This window comes from Meles meles, chromosome 12 (assembly GCF_922984935.1).
Source record: "Meles meles chromosome 12, mMelMel3.1 paternal haplotype, whole genome shotgun sequence".
Classification (NCBI taxonomy): domain Eukaryota; kingdom Metazoa; phylum Chordata; class Mammalia; order Carnivora; family Mustelidae; genus Meles; species Meles meles.
The window spans coordinates 26,461,394-26,487,597 of NC_060077.1; the positions used below are offsets into that span (position 1 = coordinate 26,461,394).

Genomic DNA, 26,204 nt, shown 5'->3' on the forward strand with positions numbered 1-26,204 from the left:
TGGGTCCACAACACTAAGCCTAATGGATTAAGTCAGGTTTGCACTGAGACCTTTGCTTATACCCTGCTACCTCACATTCACTGACTTGATTGTAAAGATATAGTAATAATGGGCTTAGAGTTGTTATTGAATGCCCATTCTTTGTAAATACAGTAGGGCACTATAAATATAACTGGTTTTATCCAGACTGTTGACATCATAAACTACGTCTAACACTCTATTTACTGCTATTGAAGTGTGAATTCATCTGAGCTTTCTGAGGGGCAATTTGACTCAATAAATCAAAACCCCAGAAACATTGCTTCCACCCAGTCATCCCACTTGTCAGGATTTGGCTCAATGTAACCATCAGAGAAGGCACCAACTGTTAGGTTAAGTTTGTTTATCGAAACACTGTTTACCCAGCTGTGGTTGTATGCACCGGCTCTGGCTAAACTCTAGCCCCCAAGGAATGGGCAGCATCCATTAGAGGAGTTGCTGAGTAGTTGCTGGGCACTGGACTCCTTGTACCTGCTAGCTTTTGTGCTTCGAAGCGTAGATATGTGGAAGATAAGGCAAAACTGCAATTTCCCTGTGGAAGAGAAAATTCTGTCTGTGGACTGCAGCATCCCCTCCTGCCTACAAGTTTCCAGACAGCCAGCCTGCCCCACAGATTTCAGACATGCCTACTGGCCCCCACAGTAGTATAAGCCTTTTTTTTTTTTTTTTGCAATAAATCTCTTTATGGATTTAAAAAAAAAACACTGTTTATAATGGTAAAAAACTGGAAATACAACCTAAGCATGTCTCCTCAGGGAATGAGTTAAATAAATGATGGTACCTCCTTAAGATAGAAAATCATCCAATTGTTTTTTGTTTCTTTTTTTTTTTTTTTTTTAGATTTTATTTATTTATTTGACAGACAGAGATCACAAGTAGGCAGAGAGGCAGGCAGAGAGAGAGAAGGAAGCAGGCTCCCTGCTGAGCAGAGAGCTGGATACGGGGCTCAATCCCAGGATCCCAGGGTCCCAGGGTCCTGGGATCATGCCCTGAACTGAAGGCAGAGGCTTTAACCCACTGAGCCATCCAGGCGCCCTCACCCAATTGTTTTAAATGATGCAGCATAGTGTTGAACAACTGGAGAATGTTCATAGTTACGGTATTAAAAAATTTTTAAGCTATAAAACAGTAATATCAGTTGGGAATTGTGACTCTTTTTGGGCTGCAAGTCACAGAAGCCCCAAATTAAACTGGCTTAAACAATAAAGGAAATCTGTTGGCTCAAATAAAAACAAAAAAATTCAGTGGCAGGGAGGGCTTCAGGTAAGGTTTGATCTGGTTGATAAAGTCACCAAGAACTGATTTCTCTCCATTCTGCCTTCCAAAGTGTCAGCTTATTATTAGGCCCATTAGCTACATGGTATCAAGATGGCTGCCAACAGTAACCAGGATCGCAGACTTCTTCATTTATATCTAATGAGGAGGAGATGATCTTTTTTGGTAACCTTCTCAGGAGAGAAGCAAGCTCTCTTTCGTAAAAGTCTCTTTATATCACACTAGTCCATCTGTGATCCAGTCTTGTGGCAAGGGGAATGGAAATTTCTCATTGGCTTAACCAGTTGAGAACCATTCCAGAAGCCTCTCAAGTATGTGGGCTGCAACAGATGTTGTAGCATCAACATAGTAGCGAGCCAGTTTTATAAAATACATATATATAGATATATATGCCTAGACCAAATAACAAAATCTAGATGGAAACAACCCAAGAAGTCAAAATGGTCATCTCTTGGTAGACAGAATTATAGGGTGAAGTTTTTCTTCTTTCTAATGTTTTCTCTATTTTCTATAATAATTATGTATTACCTAAATACAAACAATAAACTTTATTTACAAAAATAATGGGGCAAATGCCTTGGATTCCCTCACCCTTAGCCCATACCCCAGCAAGAGCCTCAGAGTGGCTAAAGCCAGAGGCCCCAAGGAGCCTGTGGCTTTTCTGCTAACAGAGCCAAACCTCAGCTCTTCATGGGCCCACATTGTTTACTGGACAGATGCCACCAAACCACTCTCAAGGCATTAACCTAGATGTTGTGGCCTAGAGAGGCCACAGTCTGAGCTGCTGAGGGTTGACTAGCCAGCCACTGGAACCAGTGGAAGAGACATAGCAGGAACATTCTGGCATCAGCACCCATGGGAAGCCCAGGATCTCCCAGAACAAATCTCTGCTTGTAATCCATGCCCTTATGTAGCATTTTTTAAAATCTAGGCTAGCAGCCTTCCTCAGATGGGGCTGGGTTTGATGTTTAGTCTGCAATGGGGTCAGGGTCAGGGTCAGCCCTTGGCCTAAAGCCAGGTTTAGAACCGAGTCTAGGGCTGGAGTCAGGTTAGGGCTCAGTCAATAATTGGACTTGGACTTCAGTTTGTAACCAAGATCAAGCCTCAGTCCGTGACTACATTCAAGGCTCAGACTTTGACCAGATTCGGTCAGTGCACAGTCTGAAACGAGGGTTCAGTGTGTGACCAGAGTTATGTGACCCAGGGTTAGAGCTCATTTTGAAGTCAGGATTCAATCAATGATTTGGCTCAGGGCTCAGTCTGTGACCAAGATCATAGCTCAATCTGCCACCAGGTTCGGGATTTAGTTAATGACTAGACTTGGAGTTCAGTCTAGACCTGGGGTTGGGGCTCAGTCTAAAATCAAGGGTTAGTCTGGACAGGGTTAGAATTCAGTCAATGACTATGGCTCAGTCTTAGATGAGGATCAGGGCTCAGTCTGGGTCCAGACTCAAGATCTCAATTGGGGATCAGCCTTAGTCAGGCTTGGATAGGGTTCAGTACATGGGTAGAGTCAGGGTTCCATCTAAGACTACAGTCAGGATAGGGTATAGGGTCAGTCTTGGCATGTGATCAGGACTCAGTTAACACCAAAATCAGGGCTCAAACTGGATCTGGCCTCGGGGCCATGGTTTAGTCTGGTTCTGTGCTTTGTTCTGAGCTCCACAAAAGCAATTTCTGGATACATGAGAGCCCAGGGCAGCTTGGTGTGCAGGAAATGCGAGCCCCCAGACAAGCTTACGTTTTGCAGTAAATCTCCCTTTTCCTGCTGAAGCCGGTGTCCTAGAGCCTTCTAACCTACATGGCTCTGCTGCCCAAGATCCCCTCGCACCAGAATAAAAATAGCTGCTCACTTCAGAGCAGCTGACAGCGGGTGCTGGGCTGCCTGGGAGGAGGGGGAGCTGAGGAGAGGGAGGAGGGATGCCTGAGTGCAGCCCCAGCTGTGTGACCTCGGGAAAGTCATTTGTCCTTGAACCCATTTCCTGCGGGGCAAAATGGGAGGTAAGGATGACACTTGCCCCAGATGGAGAGAAGGAGGAGACAATAACATAACATGTGGCACTCGGAACCAATAAGGAACCCTGGAGCAAAGGGAGGAGAAATGTTCCTGTATGCCCTGTATGTTTCCTCCTCAGGAAAGCCCTCCTCAATGCTTCCCTCTTCCACCTTCCTACAGGACCCTATGGCACACTCTACATCACAAGGGATTTATTTATCAGCTAGTGGCCACAGTGTGACCTCCCTCTCTGTGGGCCTGGGTCAGGGTGACCAGGGAGCAAAAGGAAAGAGGATAGGCCCCTTTTGTACCCTTACCATCCTCAGGTGCCCCTGGGAGGTGGAAGAAGGGGAAGGAAGAGGAAGAGTGGGGAAGGAAAGAGAAAGTCTCTCTCCCTTCCCTGCTTATAGTGTGTTTACTCTGAGCTGAAGGACCACGAGGGCACATATCCAGGTTTTACACCCTGTCTACATAGCCTGGGCCTTCTGCACTCCATTCTTCTGCCCCTACCCCTCCCTCTGCTTCCCAGGGCATGTCTCCTTTTTTTCAATTTGGCAACACCAACTCTCCTTCAAAGGAGTTCAACGGTCACTTCTATAGGGGAGAATTATCCACTCTTTCCTGGGAACCCCCTGCTCTGTCCCCTAATGGCTGTGTAATCCCTAGAGCTCAGTTTCTTCCCCTGTCAAATGGGGATCTTATTACCAACCTCCCAGGGTTACTATGGAGAGTGAGATAATTTGTCAATCACCAGCTCCCTCCTTTCCTATTCCTGACCTAAACAGCCTGAAGGGTAGCATTAAGAGTTTCCAAGAGGGGGGTTGGACAAAATGTACCCTCTGCCTCAGCACACCACCCCCCTACTCCCTGGAGTGAGGGAAGGGAGGGAACCAGGAGGGGCCTTTGGAGACAGCCGTCTCCAGGGGGGCGGTTCTCCCTGGCAGCTGCCCCCAGCCTGCCGCCCAGAGCCCCAGAGCCTGTTATCAACCTCCTTAGTCATCACACCAGGAGCTCAAATATAGCTCTTACCCTGCTCCCTTCTCAGCCGGGGTCCGCCTCTCCCACCCCCTTCTCCTGGCAAAGCCATGTCTGGGTCTCACAGTCCCTGTCCCTTCCCCCCAGGAATGCAGCTAACACTGGGCCTCAGTTTCAGCATCCGCTAAATGGGCAGGTTGGAGCAGATGCTGATGATGGTGATATTGATGCTGATGACGGCACTGATGATGTTAACTCCAGAGCAGCTGCCCTGGAGGAGAGCTCACCGAGAGCTCTGGCTCCGTGGCTAAACATTCCATTTACATCCTCTTGATGAACCTTCACCACAACCGTAGGAAGCATCTGCTGTTTTCATCTCCCTTACACAAATAGCAAATCGGGAATCAGAGCAACCTCCCCAGGTAAGTCAGTGGCAGGGCCAGGAACAAAGTCCCCTATGGGATCTGACTTCAGGGAGGGACTTTAACGAGAAGTCCTGGGCTGCCTTGCAGCCTGCAGCAGGCCTCTGTACACTCATTTGCATGACATTTGCCTGGTCTCCAAAGGACACTGAGGCCCCTTCTCAGCAGTGGATGGCTGAGCCCTGTGACAGGCCCCAGAGAATAGGATCTGCCCCGCCCCCTCCACCTCTGGGATTCCATTGGAGGCCCATCATCACGATCCTTGATCCTCACGGGTCCTCTGTTTTCTCATCTATATACAATGGGAGTCAGAGGACTGGGAGGGGTAAGTCCAAATTTTCCTTCCCTCTCTGGGAAACACAGATGAGAACCAGACACAGTTAAGCAGAGGGAGGAAACCCATCCAGGAGAAGGGGTGAGGCATCTGTCCATGAAGCTTTCATGCAGGGGACCACACAGGCCCATGAGGATACAGAGGTGACCGTGGACCATCAGAGAGCTCTGGGTACAAAACTTTGGGCATTGGGGTGCCTGGGTGGCTCAGTGGGTTAAGCCTCTGCCTTCGGCTCAGGTCATGATCTCTGGGTCCTGGGATAGAGTCCTGCGTCCGGCTCTCTGCTCAGCAGGAAGTCTGCTTCCTCCTCTCTCTCTGCCTGCCTCTCTGCCTAGTTGTGATCTCTCTCTGCCAAATAAATAAATAAAATCTTTAACAAAAAAAAAAACAAACAAACAAAACTTTGGGCATTTTCTGGCCACACAGAGTGCGATCACTCCTCTCGAAGCAATCCGGCAATTCTGGAAACGTCAGGATCTCAGGGATTACTTAGCAGATGAGAGAGGGAAAGAGGCAGAAGCAGAGGGCCCACCTCTGAGCCCTGTCACTCATTCACTCTCCTCACTCATTGACTGAATCATCAGTTCATTCAGCAAACATTTCCAGGGACCCTGTGCTGGGTCCTAACCATTGAAGTTTCCTGGGCCTGTTTTTCACCTTCCTGCCAGCCTGTTCCCCCACTGCTGGGCCTTTCTCCACCCTAGTTCCCTGCCCCCCAGAAACCCCAGTTGGCTCCCATGGGTCTTGGGTCACTGAAAAAGCTCCCTTTCTTCACTGAAACTGAGACACTGAGACCTCCCCACCAGGTGACCTTGAGCTAGTCCCTCACCCAAACCACACCCAGTTGAGTACTGGAAAGAGAAAAGCTGCCAGAGAGGGGCTGGGCTGTGAAAACATCCGGGGCAGGTGGCCAGGTGTCTGCAGAATAGCAGGGGCGGTACTGAGGCTGAGACAGGAGAGGACTCCAGTGGCTGGAGCCGGAGTGTCTGGCTTTGGGATGAGAAGGATAGAGCCAGGCAGGGGGCGGGCACTAAGGCCCAAAAATGGGACAAAGGTGGGGGCCAAGGCAAGCCCTGGGCTGCCAGGGAGTCAAGGCAGCTCACAGGATCATGACAGGGACTCGGGTTTCTCTGCGACCCTGGAAAGGGTGCTGACCTCTGAGCTACCTGTCTCTATCTTACCCTCAGGTGTGTCAGTAGCCCACCTTTGAGTAAGGACCCACAGGCCTACTGGCAGAAGGGTGGGGGCAGACAGGTGCCAGCTGGGACCCAAGCCAGGCCAATGGGCACATTCTCTATCCCGCTGCATGACCATTTCAGTCTCAGCAGTCAGCTTGAAGGATTCCCAGAGAGCAGGCCACCTTGCCTTGGCCACCTCTAGGTTGGGAAGTAGGTGCCTGTGTCTTTAAATTCTCAGCAGGTTGAAACGGCTGATGACATCACTGGTTCCCGGGAGCGGAGGAGCTAGAGCCAGAGCCCGAGGGAGCCAGCCCGGGCTGTAGGGGCTGCAGACATGGAGGGCCAGAGCAGCAGTGGCAGCAGGAGGCCAGGGACCCGGGCTGGCCTGGGACCCCTGCCAGTGCCCGTGCCCCGTGGGGTTTCCCAAACTGGGGCACCCTCCAAGGTAAGACCCCTAAAAACTAGTCCCCCATCCCTGATCCTTGGTCCCACACACCCCCACACACCACAGGCACTCTGGTGCCCCTGGCTGAGGGGTGGGCACTCTCCCCTGCCCACTGGCAGGGGCTAGGCAAAGAGGGCACTCTGGGGGGTGAGGGGGCAGTGATGGGACACCCAGAGAGAGATGGAGTTAGCCATCTCTGGGAGCCCCCAGAAGAGCCCTGGGCCGGGTATCGGGGGATCCAGCTGTACTCCAGTTTTGCTGTGTGACCTTGGGCAAGTTGCTTGTCTTCTCTGAACCAATGCAAAATGAGGAGGCTTGTCCCTGAAGACTAAAATGGTGACATCTGGGATGTCTAAGTTGTTAGTGCTGGAGGCGGTATGGTGGTTGGGGGGACACTTGGAGCCAAGGAGGATGCCCAAAATGCAGCCTCAAAGAGCTAAGTTTGAGGAGGAAGGTGGAGGCAGAGTTTCAGGTTCTCTGAACCGAGAAGGACATGGGACACAGACAGACCTGCCTGTCTGGAGGCAGGGATGGGCGGCCTCAGGGAGAGGGTAAATCTTCTTCTGCCCTCCCTGGCAGAGGACATTTTATCCTGTCTTCCGGAGACAGGGGCATCAGAAACAGAGGACAGATGCGAAAGAGAGAGGAGGTCCCCACAGGGCCTCACATCCCCCCACTCCACCTGCCAGACAAAAGGATACCTGCTTGCCTGTCCTCAGAGGTGGGGGAGACAGGGGAGAGGGTACAGCTGGGCACAGGGAAGTGAATGCCAAGATCAACAGAATCCTGGACTTGCTCCGACTGTTAGAATCACACTTGATAAGGACGGACTATTCCATGGGCTCGGATGGAATCCTAGCAAATGTTCGGCTCATAAACACAGAAAAGAGGAGACCAAGTCTTCTCGGGAGCAAAATGTGGCCAGCAACCCCTCACCAGACGCCTTCATTTTACAAACAAGAACTGAGGCCCTGGGCAGAGGTGCTTGCCTGCAGTGAAACGGAGCTGGGCTTGGAATTGACATGGCTAGTCGTAGCCCTGGGCTCTTGCTCCTATATGGAACTCTGGGACTGGGACCAAGGAGTTTGGGATGCTTGGCAGGGACAAAGTTGAGGGTTCCTCGAGGAACTGTGGAGGAAAGGAGACAAATAGGCTAGACCCAGGGTGTCCAGAGAGGGCAGATCTGGGGTGTTAGGTCAGTAGCCCTTAGCCAGGGGAGCAGGAGGAAATGCAAGGAGGGCTGACTCTAGACACCCAAACTCCAGCGTGCCCAGGGAGTGGGTGTCAGTCAGGAGGGCAAGGAGAGAGCCCTTGGTTCAGGCTCACACCCTGCCTCATTTGAGTTGGGGTCTTAGGTTCCCCATCTATGAGAAGGGTCAGACTTGAGGGAGGGGATAAAGTTCTGCATCTTGTTTCTTCCAAAAGAGAAGCTGATTCATGACAGAATGGATTGAAGTGAGAAATTAGGGAGTACGTCCTTGCAAATACATGCCTTTCTTAGCTAGACAGAGTCTGCTGGGGTCTCTACGGAAGTTGGGGCCCAAGCCCCTGGTTAGGATTACCCTGAGTCTTTGACTTGTCTTCTGCAAGGTGGATGCAAGTTTTCAGCTCCCAGTGAAGGAGAAGATGGCCCAAGCACCCTCGGAACCAAGATTGGCTCTAGTGCCTGTGGGCCCAAGAGCAGCTATGCCACCTTCCACAGAGGGTCCAAGGTCTGCTCTGGTGTCTCCCCGACCCATCCTGGCTCCACTGTCTACCCCGGGAGGGCAGAAGACAGCTCCTACCCGCCGCAGTTCCAGCCTAGCTCCAACATCTGTGGGTCAGTTGGTCGTGTCTGCCTCAGGTGGGCCAAAGACTCCTCCGGTGACCTCAGGCTCAGTCCTTGCTCCAACATCCCTGGGACAGCTAGTGATGTCTGCCTCAGCAGGGCCAAGGCCTCCCCCACCCACCCTGCGGCCCAGGCTGTCTCCGACGTCCAGGGACCAGAAGCAAGTGCCACCTGCCTCCGTGGGACCCAAGCCAGCACTGGCTGCCTCAGGCCTGAACCTGGCTCTGGCCCCTGAGGAGCAGCCCACACAGCCCCCCTTCAACTCTTCCCCAGTGCCCAGTCCAGTTTTGTCATCCTCTCAGGACCAGGTCCTGGCTCCAGCTTCTGTAACATCGGCCTCAGCCTCTGGGGGATGGACACCAGCTAAACAGAGGGATCCCCCAGCCCCTAAACCTCTCCCCTCTTCCGAAGGGCATCTCCAGGCTTCAGCTCAGGCATCTGGTCCTGTGGGCTCCACATCCTTGAGCCAAACCCCCCCAGACCCCCGGATCTCCCCTTCCTTTAGAGCCCGGCCTGAGGCCCCCCGCAGCAGCCCTGAGGATCCTGTCCTGCCCCGGCCACCCCAGACCCTGCCCCTGGATGTGGGCCAGGGCCCTCCAGAGCCTGCCACCCGTTCCCCAGGACTTCTGTCCCCTACCTTCCGGCCAGGAGCCTCCTCAGCCCAGACTGTGCCCCCACCTCTGCCCAAGCCACCCCGCTCTCCCAGCCGTTCCCCCAGCCGCTCCCCCAACCGCTCCCCCTGTGTCCCCCCAGCCCCTGAAACGGCCCTCCCTAGGCCTGGCACCCAGGGTGCAGGGTCTAGTGGGCGCACGAGCCCCAGTCTTCAGCCCCGAGAAACTCCAGCTCCGGTCACCACCTCCCCTTCTACCTCCACCTCATCATCCTCTTGGTCAGCTCAGCCTACCTGCAAGAGTGACCCTGGCTTCTGGTGAGGGGGCCCTCTCCCAAGAAACATTGGTGGGGCTTGAGTTCTGAAGCTAGCCATCTTTCCAGGGTGGCTTACCCTACACTACCCCAGTTTACTTGCCTGAGGAAGATTCTCTGGGTGTACTGGGCCTACTGTGGGACCTTCAGGAGACAGCATCTTCTCCTGAGGGACTTGCCCAGCCCTGCCTCGACCGATCTCCTCTGGGAGAGTCTGGTAGGAGGGATATTGGGCCCACTTGTCCTCCCTCTGAGAGCTTACACCCACACCTGCCTCAGTTTACTTCCCCAGAAAGAGCCCTGCAGGAGGAAGGCTGAGGAGGGAGTGGTGTCCAGTAGTAACCCCTCTTATACCCCCACCCCCAGGATCACTGTGGTCACGTGGAATGTGGGCACTGCCATGCCTCCTGACGACGTCACATCCCTCCTCCACCTGGGCAGTGGCGGCAATGACAGTGACGGGGCGGACATGATTGCCATAGGGTGAGGGGGCCGGGGGTGTCGACCCCGTTCCTGGATCCCTCCTGCCTCCCAGACCCTTGCCCATGGGAAGGACTTCTAGGGCACCCCCACCCACACCACCCCTACCCCCTTCCCCACCCCTACCCGCAGGTTGCAGGAAGTGAACTCCATGATCAACAAGCGGCTCAAGGACGCGCTCTTCACAGACCAGTGGAGCGAGCTCTTCATGGACGCGCTGGCGCCCTTCAACTTCGTGCTGGTAACGTCTCCCTCAGCCCCTGGAAGGGGGGAGCCCCCTGGATTCCTGGCCCGAGCTCTGCGTTGATTCACTGTGGACTGTGGACTGCTGGACTTCTGTTGCTGGGTCCGCGAAACAGGATGGAGGAGCAGATCTCAAAGACTAGGGGAAAGCGCACAGCCGGGCGGGGGGCGGGGCGGGGGTGGAATGGGGTTGTGTCCGGTCCCTCAACCACTTCGCCTCCGGCCGCAGGTGAGTACAGTGCGGATGCAGGGCGTCATCCTGCTGCTGTTCGCCAAGTACTACCACCTGCCCTTCCTGAGGGACGTGCAGACGGACTGCACGCGCACCGGCCTGGGTGGCTATTGGGTGAGCACCTGAGCGGCCCGGAAGGGGACAAGGCCCTAAGGGGTCTATAGATTAGTCCTCTGGGTGCTCCACGCACTGGCAAGGTCTCCCCATGCTCCGCCCCTTACTCTGACGCCTGCCTCCCCCCCCCCAACCCCGCCCAACACCCCACAGCATTTTCTAGACCCAACCCCCTTTCAGTCCCAGCCCCATCCCATGGTTCCTCTCCTTTGCCTAGAACCCACCCCTCTCTAAGTCTTTTCAACTGGCTGGTGGCCTCGCCCCTCTCTATGCCCCGCCCAGTGCCTCATCCCCTTGCGGAGGCCCCGCCCATGACTCGACCAACCCTGTCTCCCAAGGGCAACAAGGGTGGAGTGAGCGTGCGACTGGCGGCCTTCGGGCACATGCTCTGCTTCCTGAACTGCCACTTGCCCGCTCACATGGACAAGGCAGAGCAGCGCAAGGACAACTTCCAGACCATCCTTAGCCTCCAGCAGTTCCCGGGGCCCGGGGCGCACGGCATCCTGGATCACGAGTATGGGCTCTGGGCGGGGCCAAATGGAGCTTGGGCGGGGCTAGCGAGGGAGGGGTGGGCCTCAGAGTCTCGCACTTGGCTCCTGGAACCTGAGTACCAGCCTGGGTGGGCCTTGTAGGGAGAGGCAGAGCCTATGCGGGGTGGGCGGCCCCCCGAACTACATCGAGGAACACGATTGCTGGTAAGTTTGATGGGGGACAGAAACTACCGGGCAGAGCTTTGCCCAGAGGCACGGCCTTGGTGGGGGTTCAATCAAACTTTCTTTTGTATTTGCATCCCCCTACTGTTCCTTGGTGGCTTGGTTGGGGGTGGAGAAGGATCTGGGTTGGGCTCTTTCACCCCATGGACCCTGCTGACCCCCATCCCCAAACAGCCTCGTGTTCTGGTTTGGGGACCTCAACTTCCGCATCGAGAGCTATGACCTGCACTTCGTCAAGTTTGCCATTGACAGTGACCAGCTCCACCAGCTCTGGGAGAAGGACCAGGTGCAGAACCCCAGCCCGCAACCCTAAACACCAAACACACAGAACACGACACACCACACTTTTGTCTACTAGGCTCTGGCTCTTGGTTTCACCTGTCCCATCCAAGCCGTTATCCAATTTTGCCCTTTTGAACTTTCACAGCTCAACATGGCCAAGAACACCTGGCCCATCCTGAAGGGCTTCCAGGAGGGGCCCCTCAACTTTGCACCCACCTTCAAATTTGATGTGGGTACTAATAAATATGATACCAGGTGAGATCAGCACTGGGATGAGGAGGAGGCATGGGCTGAGGTCTTCTGGATAGGGAAGAAAGGGAAGACGATTAGCAAGAAGCAAGGTTGGGGGCTGTGCCTCAAACCCCTGAAACTTAGGTTACCCCTGCCCACTTCAGTGCCAAGAAGCGGAAGCCAGCCTGGACAGACCGTATCCTGTGGAAGGTCAAGGCTCCGGGTGTGGGTCCCAGCCCCTCAGGACGGGAAAGCCACCGGCTCCAGGTGACACAGCACAGCTACCGCAGCCACATGGAATACACAGTCAGCGACCACAAGCCCGTGGCTGCCCAGTTTGTCCTGCAGGTGAGTCCTGGCCTCATCCTCCCATCATGACATCCCCAGGTCCAACTCAGCATCACTTGGCCTACCGGTAACCCCTTGCACCTGCCCTCAGCAGCATCCATTCACTGTAGCAGAGTGGGAGTGGCTTATGACCCCCATTTTCAGATGAGGAAACTGAGGCTCAGAGACATGGCATCACATCGGGGTCACACAGCTAGGAAATGGAAGAATTGGGATTTGAACCCAAGCTAGTCTGTTTTCAGAGTCCATGCCTTCTCCACTAAATCCCTAATTCGGTTCTTCTGAGAAAGGATTAGGGGCATTAGGAATTTTTGTGAAAATTCACATTATGTAATCATATAATAAGACCCGCAAAATCAAAATGTTTATTCAAACTTCATATAGCACCCATTCATATTTACCATTTTACTATGTGCCAAGCCCGTGAGTGAGGTAGTAATGGGGAGGAGGAGTTGAGAGATGAAAAATACAAAGCTAAATTCTAAACAGTTTCTGTAACTTAGCATTATGTGTAGGGGTGAGGTGTCTGGTTGCCAAAGTAAAAAGGAGAAATGCTAGAATGTCAGAACCGGACCTGGGAGACCACATAGTCCAACAGTCTATTTTTCTGTGGGGAAACTGGGACCCCCGGTAGGGCAAGCATGTACCCCAAACCGCACATCAGTCCTGAACCCCAACTCTGGGCTCTCCAATTCCCTTCCTTGATCTCATAAGAGGGAACCTGGAGGCCAGAGAACGTTTGCCCTGGTAACTCTGTCATGTGGTCAGTCCATGGGACATTGGCCAGTATCCTCAGCTGGGAATGGAAAGCCGCCCAAGTCTGGCCTCCTGTGACCTTTGATAAAGGAGTTGGGTGTGAGGTTCACCCTCACTCAGGGGCCTCATTGGAGAACCACTGCTTTTTGGTGCCCTACCCTGACCTTCCCTCCTCATCAAGGACTCTGACCCTTGCAGAATGTTACCTGTTGATTGCCTACTGCATGCCAAACCCTGGGATTCTGTCATCCCTTTGAATGCCTTTGTAGGCCCTGAGAAATCCAAATTCTCCTCCCAGTTTAACTGGTGAGGGAAACTGAGACTCAGAGAACTTAAGTCTCTTAACTGAAGCAACACAATCAGAGTGGGACTTAGTGGGAGTTTTGACCTTGCAAGGCCCCAGAGAGCATTTCCAAGAGGCCACCTCTGGCAAAACTGCTGTTAGGAACCTAGGGACAGGGAGAGGATGTTCTGGTTTCTTCTGAAACAGCCTGCCTCAAAAGCTGAGGAGGGAGGGAAACCCGAAAGCCCCGATAAATAGGAGTGGAGCAGACAAAGGCCTGAGGCTGACACACCATCTGAGTCCTTCCCTGAGGGACAGAGGAGGGGCAAGGGCAGAACCAGGGCTGCCCTATTCCCTTCAAAGCTGTATCCTTGCTGCCTAAGAAGGCTATTGCCATAAAGAGCCCTGGGCTGGGGGGTGGGAAGCTGGGCATTTATCCTAGACCTATTCAGCCTTGGTTTCCCAATCTGTAAGGTGGTTTCGGTGGCCCTGTCTCTCAGCTGATTTGTGCTGACTCAGGCCCAAGGGCACTCAGGAGGGTCCCCCCTGATGTTGTCCCCACCCCTGGGCAGTTCGCTTACAGGGACGACGTGCCGCTAGTGCGGCTGGAGGTGGCTGATGAGTGGGTGCGGCCCGAGCAGGCCGTGGTGAGGTACCGCATTGAAACCGTGTTCGCCCGCAGCTCCTGGGACTGGATCGGCTTGTACCGGGTGAGAAGGGCAGGGATGGTCAGGGAGGAGCAGGAGGAGCAGCAGGGGTGGGGGGATGGGGGGGAGGGATGGGGGGGTTGATAGGAGATACCACCCTGAATCCTCTCACCCCAGGTGGGTTTCCGCCACTGCAAGGACTACGTGGCTTATGTGTGGGCCAAACACGAGGATGTGGATGGGAGCATCTACCAGGTACTGAAAGGGAGGGCGAGGGTAGGAGGAAGCCCCCGTCGCCCTTGGGGCTTGGGACTTGACCTGGGCAGTCCTTGAGGCTGCCTCCCTGACCCCAACCTGGGCCTATGCCCCGGGCCCACCAGGTGACCTTCAGTGAGGAGTCACTGCCCAAGGGGCATGGAGATTTCATCCTGGGCTATTACAGCCACACGCACAGTATCCTTATTGGTGTCACTGAGCCCTTCCAGGTAAGTAGGTCACACTGTGGGAGTGGGGGCTTCCCAAAGACCCTGTTCACAACGCTGCAGCCTCTACCTTCTGCTCCATGGTCTCCTACAAGTAGCCTGACTTTCCCCGGGTCTGCTCATGGCCAGGGTGGGAGTGGTTCCAAGACGCCTTGAGTGGCTGGCTGGGGAGTGGGGCAGCCCAGTGACCAGCCTTCTCCCCCAGATCTCTCTGCCTACCTCGGAGCTGGCCAGCAGCAGCACAGACAGCTCGAGTGCCAGCTCAGAGGACGAGGATGACAGTACCCTGGAGCTGCTTGCACCCAAGTCCCGTAGCCCCAGCCCTGGCAAGTCCAAGAGGCATCGCAGCCGCAGCCCAGGCCTGGCCCGCTTCCCCGGCCTTGCCCTGCGGCCTTCATCTCGCGAACGCCGCGGTGCCAGCCGCAGCCCCTCGCCACAGAGCCGCCGCCTGCCCCGGGTGGCCCCCGACAGGAGCCATGATGGTGGCAGCCGGGGCAGTAGTGAGGAGGGGCCCTCTGGGTTGCCCGGTCCCTGGGCCTTCCCACCATCTGTGCCTCAAAGCCTCGGTCTGCTGCCTGCCTTGCGCCTGGAGCCCGTCGACCCTGGTGGTGGGGGTTCCTGGAGACCTAATCGGGAGGCCCCAGCCTCCAGCAGCCTGTCTACCAGTCCCCAGGGCCGGCAGGGGCTGGAGGAAGGGGGTCTGGGGCCCTGAGAGTGAGTGAGCAGGTGGGCCCAGGTGGCCGCCGCTGTGCCCTGATCTCCTGCAAACCCCCCTGTGTCCCTCTTGCTGCTGCTCCAGCTTTATCCGCACCTGCCACTCTGTCCTGGCCAGGGGTGGCCACGTGGGGTCCCCCAAACTCAGTCCTGGCACCTCAACTGTGACAATCAGCAAACCCCTATTGACCCCCATCTAAGATGGGGAAGGGGATGCGATCCTGGAGGCCATCAGTTAGAAATTAAATGCTCCAGCCTCACTCCTGACTCCTTCCTAACTTGTTAGCAGTCTGGGGAAGGGACTAAAGAGGCAAGAGGATGATAGATCTGACAATTACCAGGCTCCAGCTGTATACACTACAGATGCCATCTCTTTTAATCTGCGCCACAACCCTGAGTTGTGGTGTTGAGTTCAGTGCAGTTCTTACACATATTTCACAGGTGGGCAAACTGAGCTCCAGAAGGCGAACCTCTCAGAATCAGACACCCACCACAGTCTGGCTATGTGTTAGAGGGAGGAAACATTTACTAGATGCTAAGCACTGTCCATGTATTGGTTTCCTTAATCCTCAACAATCCTATGAGGTAGGCCCTGATCAGACTCCCCCTTTTCAGAGGAGTTACTAAGGCTCAGAGTGGAGGAGGTCCCTCCTTCAAGGACACAGAGGAGATCTGAGTTTTAAGTTTTGAGTAGGAAAAAATGGGCCAGGGCTGGGCCAGGAAGGGCACAGCAGCTGTTGAGAAGGGATCCCCCAGGGAAAAGGGTTGGACAGTGCCCCCCCAGCCACCCTTCCCTTCCCTGGATTCAGACACAGGCGCTTCTGTGACATCCCATTTCCCACCGGCTGCCTCAGGGCTCAGCAAGTAGGTTCCTGGGGCTCCTCTGGACAAGTTTTTGAGATACGTGTTGATTTTGCAACCAGGAGATATGGTACCTCTTCCTCATACCTCCGGAGGCTGCTGTAATAAATTAGCCTTTCTTCATTCCCATCTGGCAAGGTCCAAGCCCAGACCATCAGAGTGCACCTCCTGAATACCACAGCCAAGCACAGAGGGGTTGGGTCACCAGCTCAAAATCACCCAGCACAGCAGGAGACGTGGTCCAGCATTTCAGCCTCACCTCCCCTTGCCTCCTGGCTGTCCACGGGGTCCCGAGCCATGCTTCAGTCTAACACGTGGAGAGGAAGCCAAGAACCCCTGGGGCCTAGCAGAGCTAGGGGCAGGGCCCCGTCTGGTGCCCAGGAGAGCTGGACTTGAGATCACCAGTTCTAGGATTTCTCCTTCCTGTTGGGTGTCTGCAAGGTCAGCTGCAGGCAGCGGTCATAGAATGACATGGGGGCTCTTGGGTGATCCGAAGGCTGCAACTGCCCCTCACCTGTGCCCACACCCCAGAGCTGGTGTCTCCTCTTTTGAAGTCGCCGCAAGTGCCGGGCTGATACCTTAATGGCCCTAGGGTCTCCGGAACAGCTGTGGGCCAAGAAAAGTGGGGCGGGTGGTCACGGCTGCCAAAGATCCCACCCTACTTTGCAGACTGGGGGACTGAACCTGGCAAGAAGGAGGGCTGGGGCCAGGGAGGGATTACACCTTGAAGGGGGGAGGCAGAAGAAACCTGAGTTGGCACCCGGAGGCCCCAGTTTGGCCACCAGTTTGCTGCAGAGACGTGGGCCAATCTGGGCCTCAGTTTCCTCAGCCCTGAAATGGGGACGGTAACAAGGGGCTTGCTCTGGGAATCAGAGCTGAAATGAGATTTTAGGTGAGGAGTAAGAGTTAAGCAAACATTTTACTATGTGCCAGGCAGGGCTTGGGATATGTGGGTTGCACATACCATTTCCTTGGTTTCTACAAGCTTTTTACAAGTGAGAAAATGGAGGCATGGAGAGGTGACTGAACTTGCTAGGTCACCAGGGAGCAGGGGGAAGATGACGATGGAACTCAGAGCTGCCTTAACCCGCTTCCCCATCCCCTCGGCCCTGGCACACAAAGGGAGGATGGGCAAACCACCCCTTGGGAAAATGTCCCCTCGTTCCTGGCCTGGCCACGACTTACCCTTTGCTCTCAGCACAGTCCAGTGGAGGGGCAAGCTCGAAACAGGTCATGCCTAGCAGCTCCCAAAGCACGTTGGTGCCCTCAGGTGGGCTGTGGAGCCTCAGGAAGCGTGCCAGACTGAGGGCAGAGGCAGGCTTAAGCTGGGGCAGGGTCTGGCCACCCGGGAGCCCCTTCTCACAGATTGGCAGCAGGCCGCCCACCCCCAAGGGTCTGAGCAGGCCTCACCGACGTGTGCAATTGCAGTGGAAGAGGGGCTCGTGGGCGCTATTGAGCAGCTGGAACTTGGTCTCCTGAGGCGCAATCTGCTGCTTGCATTGATCCAGGCGGCGGAAGCTGCGGCAGGCCCGGTGGGCATCTGGGTTTGAGGGGCATGGTGGTGAGGGGAGCCCAGTCCCCCAGCGAATCCCCACTGATGCCCACTGCCATTTAGGGGAAACAGAGGCACACGTGCTCAGCCACAGAAACACAGGGTCCTCCTGTCTCACATCCTTCCTGTCTCATGTGCACATACACACACAGCAGTGCTACCACAGAACCCAGAATGTTGGTCAGGAAAGGCTTTTTGGAGGAAGAGACTGCTGAGCTAGGACAAGAAGACTCAGGAAGAGTGCTCCAGGCAGAAGGAACTGCATGTGCAAAGGCCCAGAGGTGGGAGAGAGCAAGTTGCTTTTGAAGAACCAAAGGAGGCTTATAAGACTGGAGTTATAGCTGGAGAGTAGTCTGCAGGACCAGCGCCTGAGGACCCCTGTATGTGGGCACATCGTGAGTTAAAAGGAGCCATGGTAGGGGCTCAGTGAGGAGTGAAATGGTCAAGTTTAGGGCTTACAAAAATCCTAGCTGCAGCATGACCTGATAGGAGGTTGGGATATCCCAGGAGGAGTTTGGAAAAAGAAGGGAAGCAACACAACCCCTCACAGAGGCAGGACCACCTTCCCATATCAGGAACCCCCAAAGTTAGGTTTCTGTGCTCACCCCGGGGTTTTAGGCCATTCTGTGGCCGCTGGAGGCCTGGCTCCAGCCTGGCTGCTGGGGACATATCAGGTTTGGTAGAGGCCATGGGGACCCAGTGGGCTGTGGTGTTGGTGTTGTGGGTGTGTTTAGACCCTTTCCGCTGTGGCAGCCGCTTCTGAGGATAATGCTTCTGTCGAGGCTTGCTGGGGGCTAGGCTTTGGAGGCTGGGAGTCACGGGGGTGGCGGGGGAGCTCCAGGAGGCATTGTAGACGGTCCTGGACTGGAGGCGGGCAAGAGGTATGGAGCCATATGTTCTACACCTGGAGGGTAGAAATTGGTGGCAATTAGTAATTCACAGTCCCCTTCCTCCCTCCCCCAACCGCCCCACCAAGAAGCCCCAGGTTCATCTCCATGGACACCAAGGCTCTGCCAGTCCCATCCCTTATCCCACTGGCCTGTGTAGAGCACCCAAGGAAGTTGCACATCCTGGGCCCTGTCCTGAGGAGAGCACAGGGAGGATGAGGCATCATTTGCTGGAGGATGGACATACAGACAAGCCTCCCTCCTAGGGCTTGGAGCCCGGGATCCCCTCTGGCTGGGAAGGAGATCGAAGGGAGCAGCCACATACCCTCCCCACCAGTACCACGCCACACACGCCTCCTGCTCCTCAAGCACGAAGCAGGGGATCTCCAGCACATTGAAGAAGGCCACGCCCACGATGTCCGAGATGGAGTCCCGCTGGTTCTGCAGGCATTGCTGGAACCTGCCCAAGAGCTGGCACTCAGGTCCCTGGACCAAAGAGGGCCCCCCCGGATCCTCCTCTAAGACCACCCAGTCACTACCATGCCAGTGGTTTGAGATCCAAGAATCTCCTCTCCTAGGCCTCAGCTTTCCCACCTGCAAGGTGGGATCTGGCTGGCTGATCCTTTAGGGTTCTTTGGAATCGCAGTCTCTGCACCCAGGAACTACCCCACCCGTGAGCCCCCAGCCCTCTCTACCCACTGCCAACCTGACATCACAGTCACAATGGGAGATGGTGTGGAATCGGTAGTTTCGGATGCCATAGCTGTACTGGAAAGGCGAGATGTTCTGTGGGCAGCGGTCATGCTCCCGGCAGCAGAGATCAGGGCCTTGGAAGACCCCTGCAGGAAGCAGAGGGGGCATCAGCTGAGCAGGGTCTGGGGTTCCCCAGGCTGGCTATGCCTTGCTGGTACAGGGAGCAGGGGCCTTGTTCTTGCCCCAGCCCTGACACAGATGCCCTGAGTGGCCTCAGGTCACTCTCCCTCTGTGGGACTCTCGGTTTCAAAGCTTAAAGAGAGCAACCAGGCACAGGCTTTATTGGGCAGCTCCAGATGCCAGGCAGCCCACCCAGATCTGTCTGTCTGGGAAAGGGATTTCCTCCGGGGAAGCAAAGTCTGCCTCCAGAGCTCCCAAGCTCACGCCCCGAATAAAACTCCAAAGTTATGAATGTGCACAGAACGGCATGGCAAAGAGGCAGGGTGCAACCTTTCTCACTGGCATGATGAAGCATTGATTGCCACGATGCCAATCTGCTCCAACTCAGGTGCCAAAGCCTTCCCCCAACCTGCCATGCATGCACAAAGATAGCTGTACTGAGTGCAGGAAAGTCATCCAAGTTTGTTACCATCTGAGCAATGGTGCCTTTTTCTGAGCATTTCCCAATTGCCTGGCACTTCCCACAGCCAAGCTCCCAGCAGCTCTGTGAGGGAAATGTCACCTCCATGTACTGGGGAGGAAACCCAGGCCCGGAGTTGGGAAGTGATTTGTTTCGCTTGCATTTGCTAACCCATTTGTAGACCCAGGCCTTTGGGTCTCAGCTTCCACTCCCCTGGGCATCCCGCCTCATAAAGCCTCCTCCTGGGTAATGGCTTTTGGCTCAGCCAACCTCTGACCCATCCCAGTCCAACCCCTCCCAGGCATGGTGATTAATGAGGACTCTGAGGTTTGACGAGGACATTTCCCATCTATGACCTAAATTAAGCAACCCATGATGAGACTTACGGTCACCCCCATTTTACAGAAAAGAACGTTGAAATACCGAGTGATTAAGTCACTCACCTAAGGACACACAGCCTGGGAGAGTCCGGGCCAGGGCGAAAGCCAGCACTCCCCCACCACCCCCCAACACAGTCCACATCCCCATGCCTCACCCAGCTCTGAGGAGTTTCCGGCAGAATCCCCTACTCCACACCACAGCGTGCCAGGCATGGTCCAGCCTCTCTTCGCCCGCTGAAGTCTTATGCTCCCAGGAGTTCCACCTGCTTGCTCTTCCCTGGTCTCTGCCGCTCGCTTCTCCCTAGCCCCTTCAGGCCCTTGGCAGGCCCCCCACTGACTCCAAAGGGTGGCCAGGGCTCTCTGCATCTCGGGGCCAGGGGTGTGGATGAAGGAGCCCCGGGTGATCTCACCAGCACAGAGGGCACTGAAGGCTGCGGTGAGCTCTGGCTCGTCTTGCCAGCTACATGCTTGCAGCCTCCCGTGCCGGTCCCAGCGGGTGTGGAACAGGGCCAGTCCTTGGGCACCCTTGCTCAGAAAGCTCAGGGTCCCCAAGGGGCTGCTGGGGATGGGCCTGGCCAAGTGGCAGGAGGTGCTGTTCCAGCGGAGGGCAGAGGGGCCTCCCATAGCCACTCCCAGGAAGCTCAGCATCCCTAACAGCACTACCGGAACCCCCATTCCGTCCTAGGCCAGCCCAGTCAGACAAAGCCCCCAGGACACCTACCCCCGGCAGCCCACGAGGCAGGAGCTTTAGCAACTGAGCGGAAGCAGTGCCCTGCAGACCCAGTGCAGCGGGGCCAATGAATGGAGCTTTGGGAGGAGTAGGAAGGAGGCTGGAGTATGGGGTGATCTCGGGCTTGTAACTGAATCCACCGGCTGGGCAGGCTGCTGATTGGCCAAGGAATGCACTTGCCAGGGCCCACGCCCCCATTCACCATGCCTTTCTTATCCAGTCACCTGCTGCCAGCCCCGCCTGGATGGGGACTGTGGGAGCCAAAGCCTTGAGCTGTGGGACAGGGGGCCAGGAGGGAATCTCTACCTTCCTGGGGAGGGAGGAGGGTTCAGGGGCTCAGAGGAAGCTCCCAGAACTCCGTCCTCAGAACCCCTTCCCCTGTGGTGGCTGCCACACCCACCTCCATGAAGTTGGCAGAGAGCCATGGCCTCTGCCAGACCTGGGTGAAGGGGCTGAGGGAGGGCTGGGGCCCTGTGGCCACTACCCCGCCCCCCAGGGAAGTCCTGAGGCTTCTGAGAAAGGGAGCGCCCATCCCCTGGCCACCCAGAGTACACCACTGCCCAGAGCTGGTTCTAAGAAAGCCTCTAGGCATAATCAGGGGACAGCGCCCCAGGGCTCCCCACTTCCTGGGACTCCAAGACACAGGCCTGGCCAAGCAGCAACCCTCCCAGTCTGAAATATGGTGGAGACAGAGCCAGAGCAGGCCTTGAGAGCACAGCATAGGGCAGGGCTAATGCTCTGGACTTGAAGGGACTGGAGTCCCCAGAGGAGTGGAGGGCTGGGCAGAGGGCTGAGTCTGCAGCTGGCTCCATCTTTGGACTGTAGCCACCAGTGGGACACAGCAAGCATCATGCGTTCCCCAAGGGACAGGAACAATCTCTCCATCAGGGAAGGGCTATTGCCAGCGCATGTTTCTGTGTCCCAAAGCTAACGTATCACCCAGCTTCCAACCATCCAGGAAAGCTGGGATGCTCACACCCATGGTGCATATGAAGCAACTGAGGATCATCAAGGGGGAGGAAACTTTAGGTGACATGCTCCAGTGAGGGAGGACTTCAAGGGTGGAAGCATGGCTCTCAGTAAGCTTTGCTGGGAGGTCAGGGCTGGCAGGAACAGTGATCTGTCTGTCTGTCTGTCTGTTCATCAGCCCATCAGTCTACTGCTCCCCAACATCCCTCTCAATCTCCAACCTAGTCTCTTCCAGGAGGGCAAGGCCTGGTGAGGCAGGGCCTTGGGTAGAGCTGGGGAAGGGAAACTCACTGTTCATAGCAGGGGGAAGGAGGGGTGGCTGGGTGTGCAGGCCCATCTCTGTGCTTCAGAACCAGCCGGCTCCTGCCTCTCAGAAGGTCATGGCTGGGGACAATGAAAAAGGAAAAAGAGTGGGAAGAGCCCAGGAGCCAAAGTCCTTATCTCCAGAAGCAGGGAAAGGGAGTGTGGACTAAAAAGAGTGGAGGCAGGAAGGGTAGGGAGACCTGGAGTTCCCAAAGGAAGGGACACCACTGAACAAAGGTGGGTCTCTCTGGAAAGAACGCTACTGTTTGGAAACTATGTTCTGGTAACTTTACCCAGTTGTAGGAAAGGCCACCCATCTCTGCCCTCTTTTCTGTACTACAGGGTCCATCACCCAGGAAGGCTGGGAGGTCCGGTGGCAGGAACTCAACTTTCAAGGTCAGACACATGTAACTTGGGTCACGGCACTGTGGGACCTCAGGCTTTGAAGTCTTAACTTCTCTGAGCCTCAGTCTCCTCATCTGTGTGATGGGTATAATCACAGTAGTCGGTTCACGGGGTGTTGGGGAAGGGTCTCTGCACAGTGACTGGCACCCAAGACACTGTCGCTAAAGCCTCAGGACATCCCTGGGCAGGAAAGAGTTTAGCCAGGAGAAAACAAGTCCCCAAATTTTCAGACCACAGCATCCATGAGAGCTAGTCCCAGCTAGGTCATGACCTGGTTGTATGACTTCATGCTAGTCCCTGCCCCTCTCTGAGTCTTGGTTTCCTCCTCTGTGCAGTGAAGAAAACAATGGAAGTGACATTTGAGGTCTCTTCCTGTCTAAGCCCCAAAGGAAGGCAGGCTAAAGCCTGCCTAGGCCTGGAGGGAAAGTGTCACTGAGTTTTCCCTTCAGATTCCACCTGGTGGCCACGTCAGTCAATGTACAGGATAGACTTTGGAGCCCTGCCTCCCACTGGAGTGCCCCTCAGAGGCCTTGGCACAAAGGATCCCAGAAGCCAAACCAGCAGGACAGGATAGGAAAGGCCTCGCCCTGCAGACAAAAGGGAAACCGAAGCTTTCCTCTGGGTTCCCACATGTCTGGGGTTGGGCAGGGTGCACAGTGGGTGCCAGGGAAGGTGAGAGGCTGGGGTCCATGGGATCTGATCATTTATCCCTGTCTCTGTCCATCAGTCCTCATCGCTCTGTCTCCCTGGGCTTCTCTCTCATCCTTCGGTCTCTTGGTCTCTTGCCCTCTCTGGCTCTGATTCTCCTCGTTTCTTTCTCTCTCTCTCTCCTCCATTCCTCCCTCTCCATCTCATTTTCTTTTTCCTTTGCTTTCTCTTTCTCACCTCTGTCTCTCTTGCCGGTTTTTGCTGCCCCTCCCTCTGAGTTATTGTCTCTGCCTATCTCCGTCCCACCCTCTCTTGTCTCATTTCTCCACTCTCTGGCTCTGAGTATCCCTGTCCTCTCCCCAAACTCTTTCCCTCTGTTTCCCGTTTCTCTCTTAATGTTTCCCCTCTCTTTGTTTTCCTCTCTTTTTTGTTTCTTAATGTCTTCTTGTTTCTCTCCTCCCTTCCTCTTCTCTTTCTCATTCCTTCCCTTGTTATGTCTCATGGTTTCCTCGTTTGTGTGTGTGCCTGTGTGTCTGTTTCTCTCTCTTCATTCTTCTCTCTTCCTTCTCTGTTTTCCCCCTCTCCGCCCTGACCCCAGTCCCAGGACCCCGAGCATCCTGCCCTTTCCAGGCCATGACCTCATCTGATGCTCACAACCCCTGCCCCTCCCTAGGGAGACTGGCAGGGCAGGGTTTTCTCAGCCCATTGTTGAGATGGATGGAGTGAGGCTCCACAAGAGAAGGAACTTGCCAGGAGTCACATGGTAGACCAGGGGAGAAGACAGGTCAGATTTTTCTTGGCCTGTGGGGAGGATCTCCTGTGACCCTGGGAGACTCTTGGCTCCCCTACCCTCTCCCCATCTCAGGCGCTTCCTCCCCACTGCCTGGAGCCCTTGGAGCTTGTGTTTCCTCCCCCATCTGGAGGTCTCGCTGCAGCTCTCTGTGCTGGGAGAATGGTGCGGGCAGTGCCTAGCTCCAGAACATTCTGCGTTCATTTGAAAACAGTTGAGTGTCTACTACTGCCAGGCACAGGCAGAAGCCCTGAACAGAGAGAGGAGGAGAGGAGGGACAGATGTTCAAGTTCAAGATGTTCATGTTCAAGTCAGGAGATGGAAAGGAACACATTCTCTGCTGGGGCAGGGTCTGGCTGCCCAGGGGAGCCAGGCCTTAGTGTCAGTGGGGTCCTCTAGTAAGCCACCACCAAAATGGAGTTAGCAGTGCAAGAGATGTAGTGGAGGAAATGCCTGTGGAGGTTAGAGGGGATAGGGAAGATGCAGGATTGGGCAGGGAAAGCCTTCAGACTGTTGCGAGTCTGACATCTATGAGGAGAGAGTAGAAGGGAAGGAGAGCTGGGTAAGAGCATCACACCTCAGTGCCAGTCTGAGCAGATCTCAGCCAGCCAACGGGGAGCTCTAGGGCAAAAATTGCCCGTGGAAGAGCCCCAGCTGGGCAGACACAGGCAGGCCCGAGTGCCCTGGCTGTGCCCTGCCATTGGTTGGGGGCTGCCCAGGAAGACAGTGGCATCCACCCCGATGTTGCTATGGATGCTGAAGTTGCTGCAGCTGGTACTGCCACATCTGGGAATTTATCCACCCATTTGGCTGGGGCAGCCCCCACCGCAGATCAGAAGAAGAAACTCAATGGGCAGATGGAGTCTGAAAGCTGGGAGGAAGCACAGTAGGCAGTCTTCTTCCAGAGATCCCAGGGCTGAGGAGTAGGAATCTGAGTACAGGACTATCCCTCATAAGATTTCCAAGTAGGAGAGGCGCCTGGGTGGGTCAGTGGGTTAAAGCCTCTGCCTTCTGCTCAGGTCATGATCCCAGAGTCCTGGGATGAAGCCCTGCCTGGGGCTCTCTGCTCAGCAGGGAGCCTGCTTCCTCCTCTCTCTCTGCCTGCTTCTCTGCCTACTTGTGATCTCCGTCTGTCAAATAAATAAATACAATCATTTAAAATAAATTAAAAAAAAGATTTCCAGGTAGGGGTTCAAGCCCAAGTATTTGTGGCATAAATGAAGCCCAGTCTCAGTCTCAGGGAATAAATGCGGAGAAACAACAGTGTTTCAAACTAGACATCTCAGAGGCCGTTGGTGGCCCAGTTGGTTAACCATCTGATTTCGGTTCAGGTCATGATCTCAGGGTCTTGGAATGGAGCCCTGCGTGGGGCTCTCTGCTTAGTGGGGAGTCTGTTTCTCCCTCTCCCTCTGCTACTTCCCCCACGTGTGCACTCTCTCTCTCCCAAATAAATAAATAATCTTTAAAAAAAATCTAGACATCTCTAGCTTTGCGCAGTGGCAGTATCGTAGCCAATGAGGTTTATCCGAGGCGCGATTATTGCTAATTGAAAAAAATCTAGACATCTCAGTAGATAGGAAGAAACACATTAGATTCAATTCAACAGCTTATTAAACTATTAGAAGAGAGAGAGAGAGAGATGGGGAGTCAGAGGGACCCTGAAAACTATTCTACTAACTGAACAATATTAGAAGCTGTGGTGTTTTAAAGATGCACACGAATTCTCTGATATTCCTCCCTTCGAGTGGTGGAGGCTACTTCCTCTCCCCTTCAGTATGAGCGGTACTTAGTCACTGGTTTCTAATATATAAAATGTGGTGGACATGAGGTAACTTCTGAGACTAAGTGATAAAAGGCATTTTGCCTTCCTTCTTGCTCTCCCTCTTGTATCAATCGCTCTGGGGGAGCCAGATGACATGTCGTGAAGACACTCAAGGACACTCAAGCAGCCCTACAAAAAGGCCCACATGGTGAGGAACTGAGGGCTCATTCAACAGCCATACCACGAAGCAGATCCTTAAGGCCCAATCAAGCCTTCAGATGAATACAGCACCATCTGACCTCCCCTGCCCTCTGCCTTTGGGAATAGCTTTATTGAGATATTGTCCACATACCATACAATTCCCTCACTGAAGGTATACAACTTAATGGTTTTAAATACAGAACATTTCATCATTTCAAAAAGAAACCCTGTAGCAAGTAACAATCATTCTGCCTTCCTCCCTTCCCCTAATTAGCCACTAATCTATTTCCTGTCTCTATAGAGTCACCTATTCTGTACATCTCATATAAATGGAATCATACAATAAATGGTCTTTTGTGACTAGCTTCTTCCACATAGCATCATGTTTTCAAGGCTCATTTCTGTTGTAGCATGTATTAGTATTTCATTCCTTTTTATGACT

General features: G+C 54.6%; 2 protein-coding genes and 1 non-coding gene across 5 annotated transcripts; 2 read left to right on the forward strand and 1 right to left on the reverse strand.

The window, feature by feature from the left end:
• Positions 1-6,471: 6,471 nt before the first annotated feature.
• INPP5J (inositol polyphosphate-5-phosphatase J) lies at positions 6,472-15,201 on the forward strand. Of its 3 annotated transcripts, none has more exons than XM_046025973.1 (13): positions 6,472-6,664; positions 8,255-9,420; positions 9,783-9,899; positions 10,029-10,137; positions 10,369-10,485; positions 10,824-10,999; positions 11,373-11,484; positions 11,626-11,735; positions 11,876-12,059; positions 13,671-13,808; positions 13,923-14,000; positions 14,126-14,230; positions 14,433-15,201. In XM_046025973.1, the coding sequence occupies exons 1-13, from the start codon at positions 6,554-6,556 to the stop codon at positions 14,937-14,939; spliced, it is 3,030 nt and encodes a 1,009-aa protein (XP_045881929.1). In that variant the 5' UTR covers positions 6,472-6,553; the 3' UTR covers positions 14,940-15,201. The 3 variants fall into 3 exon arrangements, with proteins under 3 accessions (XP_045881929.1, XP_045881930.1, XP_045881931.1); XM_046025974.1 differs by having other exon boundaries at positions 6,477-6,664; positions 8,255-8,376; XM_046025975.1 differs by having other exon boundaries at positions 6,489-6,664; positions 8,255-8,507.
• A 993-nt stretch (positions 15,202-16,194) lies between these two features.
• PLA2G3 (phospholipase A2 group III) lies at positions 16,195-20,629 on the reverse strand. The gene is made up of 7 exons (XM_046025997.1): positions 20,110-20,629; positions 18,948-19,080; positions 18,567-18,701; positions 17,960-18,258; positions 17,213-17,342; positions 16,988-17,104; positions 16,195-16,408 (listed from the first exon to the last, which is right to left on the reverse strand). The coding sequence occupies exons 1-7, from the start codon at positions 20,627-20,629 to the stop codon at positions 16,210-16,212; spliced, it is 1,533 nt and encodes a 510-aa protein (XP_045881953.1). The 3' UTR covers positions 16,195-16,209.
• A 4,655-nt stretch (positions 20,630-25,284) lies between these two features.
• On the forward strand, positions 25,285-25,426 carry LOC123954735. Its single transcript, XR_006821122.1, has one exon. It is a non-coding gene; the product is annotated as a U4 spliceosomal RNA (small nuclear RNA).
• The last annotated feature ends 778 nt before the right edge of the window (positions 25,427-26,204 follow it).

Coding starts and splice junctions, on each gene's coding strand:
- INPP5J (XM_046025973.1), top strand. CDS start 6,554: ATGGAGGGCCAGAGCAGCAGTGGCAGCAGGAGGCCAGGGACCCGGGCT. Junction 10,138..10,368: donor CGCCCTTCAACTTCGTGCTG/GTAACGTCTCCC, acceptor CTCCGGCCGCAG/GTGAGTACAGTGCGGATGCA. Junction 14,001..14,125: donor TGGATGGGAGCATCTACCAG/GTACTGAAAGGG, acceptor CGGGCCCACCAG/GTGACCTTCAGTGAGGAGTC.
- PLA2G3 (XM_046025997.1), bottom strand. CDS start 20,629: ATGGGGGTTCCGGTAGTGCTGTTAGGGATGCTGAGCTTCCTGGGAGTG. Junction 18,259..18,566: donor GCGTGGTACTGGTGGGGAGG/GTATGTGGCTGC, acceptor TCTACCCTCCAG/GTGTAGAACATATGGCTCCA. Junction 17,343..17,959: donor GAATGGCCTAAAACCCCGGG/GTGAGCACAGAA, acceptor CCTCAAACCCAG/ATGCCCACCGGGCCTGCCGC.